Below are 5,711 nucleotides of genomic sequence, written 5' to 3'. Positions count from 1 at the left end.
ATGTGAATAAATACATACAAAATACAATAATTTGCAAATCTTTTTCAAAATATATTCAATGAATACAATACAAAGACAAGACGTACAAACTATCCATCCATTCATCCATTTTCTGAACCGCTTTATCCTCACAAGGGTCGCGGGGCGTGCTGGAGCCTATCCCGACTGTCTTCGGGCAGTAGGCGGGGAACACCCTGAACCAGTTGCCAGCCAATCGCAGGGCACACAGAGACGAATAACCATCCACCTAGGGACAATTTAGAGTGTTCAATCAGCCTGCCACGCATGCTTTAGGAATGTGGGAGGAAACCGGAATACCCAGCAAAAACCCACGCAGGCACGGGGAGAACATGCAAACTCCACACTGGAATCGAACTCGGTACCGCTGCACTGTGAGGTCAACATGCTAACCACTCGTCCATCGGGCCGCCTACATTCAAGCTAATTCACCTAATTTTTATTTTATTTTTTTGTAAATGTTCTCTAATTGCGAATTTGATGCTTGCAACGCTTGCCATTGTGAAATATGTGCCTTGGCTCAATAAAGTTTGTGAAACACTGATCTAGGTGTACCTAATGTTATGATTGTTAAATTAGTGTTATGTTGTGCTGTAAACATTGGCAAATGCCACAAACCTAACTGTGTTCTTTTTCCCTACAGCATTATTAACCCATCTCAAAAAGGATTGCATCTATCCATTCATTCATCCATTTTAAACACCGCTTATCCTGTTTGTGGTCAAAGGGTGCTGGGACCTATCCTAAAAAGGCGGACCATACCTTGAACTGGCTGCAGGTCAGTTGCAGGGCAAATATAGAGACAAACATTCACACCATCACCAAGTGGGATGTGAACCCCTACATACAAGTCAGGGGCTGTGCCATTACCATCAGTGACCCTCGAAGGATAGCAGTCCTGTAAAAATCATTGACAATAACACCAATTCTTGTTGGCATGCTCTGATTCTTTTCATGCTTTTTAAAGACAAAAGCCACAGAAATCCAATAGGTTCCATCTTGAGGCATCTTGCAACTCCTCACTTTGGCTCACAGTCAAGTAACCCGCAGCCCACCTCTCCAAAATGTCAACTCTTTTCTTCCCATTCAACCATAACACGAACACCTTCTCAATCTGGTAAAGACGTTCTAGGATTGTTCTAGCAGGCGTGATTGATTTAGAAAAAACAAATGAAGCTTTCAGACTTAATGACATGCAATTACTCCCCTTTGACACATGTCAAGCCGTGGCACAAGTCTGTATTATTTTGGCAATTTCCACAAGGATTTTAAATCATTTGTGGTGGATTTACATTCTCCCTGGGTTTCCACTCGACTTGTCGGTGTCCTTGCAGTGCACAGCTCTACTTAACTGCTTAACCGCCCGACAGCATTCAGGTGAAATATTAACTTTTGTTCCCCAGACAAGATGCTTCCTTATTAGTAGAAACGGTTGAAACCGTTGTCTGTGTGTGTCCAGATGTCACCCTAATGGAGAAGAGGTGTTTAGTCATCACCCGAGCGACCCATAAATCATGTCCCAGCAGATACTAGGCTTCTCTGACCAATCAGAGGAAGAGCAGCTAGCGGGGATGCTCTACCTTTGGAGAGCAATCCACTGGTCAAAAGATGCAGCTTTATTCAAGACCAAGACTTGTATATTAAACTCACATATTAGAAAAATACTTTTTTTCCCCAATAGTAATGGCATCAGTCTCCGTGGGATACGTCCAAATATGCTGATCTTTGATGTCTACTCAAAGCCCTTTGACGTTAAATTTTTTTCTTCAGATATACTTCTCAATCTGATCACCAGCCTGTGTGCCCATTGTGGCTTTGGGGAAAGTTTTTGATGGCGAGGATCCAGCTGGTCCGTGTCAAAGTGAGCTGGACGGTACTTTTGGCTCTGGCCCACCTCACCTACCTGTTATTTGGAGCCATCATTTTCCAGATTCTGGAGCGAGAGGCCGAGAGCAACAATCGAAACCACTTCCAACTGGAGAAGCTGAATTTCTTGGCTAATTACACCTGCCTGGATGGACCTGCTTTGGAGAAGTTTGTTCAGGTTTGGCTTGTTTTCTGTTCTTGTCTTGTTAAACTGTTGGCGAGAAAAACCTTGTCATAAATGCAATGATAAACAGACGGCTTAGTTAGTGTAGCACTGTAACCCTGTCAACAGCTTGTTGACACAAGTCTGTTTTAATCATTGAGTAAATTTGAGGAGGAAAAGAAAAAAAAAGCAAAAGATCAATACGGGTGAAGGACACGCTAATAAAATGATCGAATAAATCAACCTTGTCAGGGTTTTACTGTGTATGTCTTGTACTTTACTGTTAGTGGAGTTCAAGTCATGTAATACCAGTGCTGTTTTTGAGGAATTCAAACTTGAAAAAAATAAAATGGATGGCTTGATTGGAAACATGAAATTTGATTTTATTTTCTTGCCAAAGGCATTGATAAAACGCGATGATTTGATAGTGATTCCATGGCATCACCCTTTTATTATTCTGGGACACAACACTTTTCTGATGTCATACCTCATCCATGCTCTAGTGTTTGTCTTTTCCTGTCCTGCATATAGCTCACAGCCTCTATGGCAGTGTGTCCCAACTGTTATTGAGCAAAAGCACCTTTGGAAAGATTTCATGACACTCCACCAAACAATAATGTCACAAAATCTATGAATGCTTCAATGGTGACGGTTGTTTCAATTTACTTTAATAAAAATCGGCTTACCCAGGTGGAAATCAATGCTAGTTTAATTGATCGTGCCAGAAGTTGTTCTATTGTTTGAATGGCAACAATTGGATAGACTGTTTTTTTAACCCTCTGCCATTTAATTGTTCTGCCTGTCACAGTATGTCGCTGGCATACATCAACGAACAAAGATAGATTAGCACAGTAAAAAAAATACCCTGTAATAATTTGCAGACAAATGGAGTAAAATTGGATAATTTCCTGATTCTCCCTGCATTATAGTCCCTTGTTCTGTTTTTGTCTTTTTGTGAAGTCTGGCTTGGCAACAGAATGTATAAGTACTGATAGGGTATTAATAAGGGCACCGCATTTTGTAATTGTGTTTAAAAAATGGAGTGGTATTTGAAAAAAAAAAAAACGTTACTATGCATTCGCAGGTGATTTTAGATGCCTGGGAGAGGGGTGTGAATCCCTCAGGCAACTCGACGAACCCCAGTAATTGGGATTTTAGCAGTGCCTTCTTTTTTGCTGGCACTGTGGTCACAACAATAGGTGAGAGCCTTTTTGGCCTACCATTGTTTGAATGTCCCGACCCGTGCTGAATGACAAATCTTCTATTGATTCACAGGCTATGGTAACCTCTCTCCCAGCACTGTGTCCGGTCAGGTATTCTGTGTCTTTTATGCGCTGTGTGGCATCCCGCTCAACCTGGCCTTCCTCAAACAGCTGGGAAAATGTCTCACCATTCACCTGGGACGTCTAGAACGAGGCATGGTCTCCGTGGTTCCACACAAGGTAATACTGTTATACATCAAGGATAAACTTGCATTCTTGGGGGTAACGTCTGTTTTGTTCGGCTCTGTGTGGAATGTCCAAGTATGCTGTGCTCCTCTGTAGCAAACTGTGGAGGCGTTGGCAGTGAGCTCCTTCTTCATCACCGGTAGTCTGCTGTTTCTGGTCATCCCTCCGCTTCTGTTCAGTTACGTGGAAGGCTGGACATTTGGCGAGGGCTTCTACTTTGCTTTCATTACCCTCAGCACCATTGGGTTTGGAGATTATGTGGTGGGTGAGTACAGAGCGCAAAAGAAGCACGTTTGTAGCGATTCACATTGATTGGCTTGGGTGAGGAAGATCACAAATAGATTGCTTGGATGGAAATAGATTCTGGATGGTTGATGCAACATTCACATTTGCCCCACAAAGGCTTGGTGGAATTATTCTCCATTGCCAATGGATTACACCCCACAGACGTGTGTCGTTAATACCGTATTGGCCCGAATATAAGACAGTGTTTTTTGCATTGAAATGAGACTGAAAAAGTGGGGGTCGTCTTATATTCGGGGTCTGGACATTATACCCATTTACGACGCTAGATGGCGCCAGATATCATTGAAGAGAATGCTGAACTTGACTCCCCAGGCCTGTCACGAAGAAGAAAAATAAAAAAAAGCGGTAAGAAAGAAAAGAGAAGAAAATAATAGAAGAGACAACAGAAAATGGAGAAACGTAGCGACAATCTGGAGAACCCGAAGCATTCATTTATGAATATGATTGCACTTTAGTTTACATATTTAAATGTTCAGATATTAAGATTTGAATGAGGCAAAATAACATGCTTTTTCTCTCAAATATATTGTTATAATCATTTGTTTCATATGTACTGTAATTATTTTCTGTATAAAAATTAATTTGGTGTTCAAAAAGGCTTTTTTCAAACTTGAGTCTTGAAAAAAAGGGGGTCGTCTTATAATCAGGGCCGTCTTATATTCGGGCCAATACGGTTATAACAAAACCATCACAACGGCCATTTGGTTTGCTAGGCAGGCAACCTGGGAGACGACATGAACACACTTTTACTTATTTTGTCTCTTAGGTTACTTCTTTATAACACGCAATATGTATGAGTCACACATGCACCTTATAAATCTCCCACGTGACTTGTACCCTCGCACCTTTGCCTTGCATCAAATGTAATTTTAGGGGTGCACTTGACTGAAGCACGCCAATTATCAATTCTCATTCAAATCTCACTGGAGCTCTTCATACACAGACAAGTAGTATCTTAATATTGTGTAATAAGGTGTATCTGACCTCCAGAGTTATCTTATTTGACAATTTGGAAATGTCACACAAACTGGGCTGTACATCAAAATTATTATTTATAGCTTAGTGCAACTATAATGCATATTTGTTTACACACATGAATTATGTAATTGATTAACTACATAGTAGTTACTCAACTCTGTGTTGAGTCGTAGAAAACATTGTAAAGACAGACATTCATCTGAGGGAGTAGTTTTCATGGGTTGCACGCAGCTTCTCTCTTTCAGGTCACTGGTGTTTGCCGGGTCAGTAACACAATGAGACACTAGTGTCCTAATTAAAATCCACTGCACCATCAAGATAAACAAGCATAAAATGGTAAAGCTAACACATATTGTTGATTTAAGGTTGATCATGTGACTTGTGAGTACCGGAAGCTCGTCAATGGAAAGTATGCTAAAAAGAGGTCTCTTCTCACAGGGACTGACCCAGGCAAGGAATACATCTCTCTGTACCGTAGCTTGGCAGGCATTTGGATCATCTTTGCCTTGGCCTGGCTTGCTCTGATCCTCAGCATGGGATCAAGAATAATGGCTCATGTGATCGGCTTGACTCATCCAGGCTTTAAGAAACAAGAGGGGGAGGACGATGTGTCATCCAATAAACTGGAAGACACCTCCAAGATCTGACACTCGAGCTTGGTTGGAATATTCACGCGGTGAATTTGAAGTATATATTTTACGCTGTTTTATTTTATCCCCAGAGGGAAATTCTATTTACACTTCAGACTTTTTTATGTGGCATGCATGACTGTACAACACACAAACTCATTCTGCCCTCACTCATTAATATTGTACATTTGCCTCTTTGCGATCCAACTTTGCTTAGGCAAGCAAAACACTCCTGTTTGACGAGTCTACCTCAAAAAGCCATACAGAGTCACCACGCATTGTACAAACATTGAAGTCTGAGAA

The 5,711-nt window shown here is 41.3% G+C and overlaps 1 protein-coding gene across 1 annotated transcript; it reads left to right on the top strand.

Moving 5' to 3' along the window:
- Window positions 1–1,635: 1,635 nt before the first annotated feature.
- On the top strand, window positions 1,636–5,711 carry LOC109519950 (potassium channel subfamily K member 16-like). Its single transcript, XM_019876836.1, has 5 exons — window positions 1,636–2,062; window positions 3,132–3,246; window positions 3,323–3,489; window positions 3,592–3,760; window positions 5,218–5,711. The coding sequence occupies exons 1-5, from the start codon at window positions 1,850–1,852 to the stop codon at window positions 5,424–5,426; spliced, it is 873 nt and encodes a 290-aa protein (XP_019732395.1). The 5' UTR covers window positions 1,636–1,849; the 3' UTR covers window positions 5,427–5,711.

The sequence above is a fragment of the Hippocampus comes genome, unplaced genomic scaffold, assembly GCF_001891065.2.
Source record: "Hippocampus comes isolate QL1 unplaced genomic scaffold, H_comes_QL1_v1.1 scaffold107, whole genome shotgun sequence".
In the NCBI taxonomy this organism is placed as follows: Eukaryota; Metazoa; Chordata; class Actinopteri; order Syngnathiformes; family Syngnathidae; genus Hippocampus; species Hippocampus comes.
This window is presented reverse-complemented; position numbering and strand designations above follow the sequence as displayed.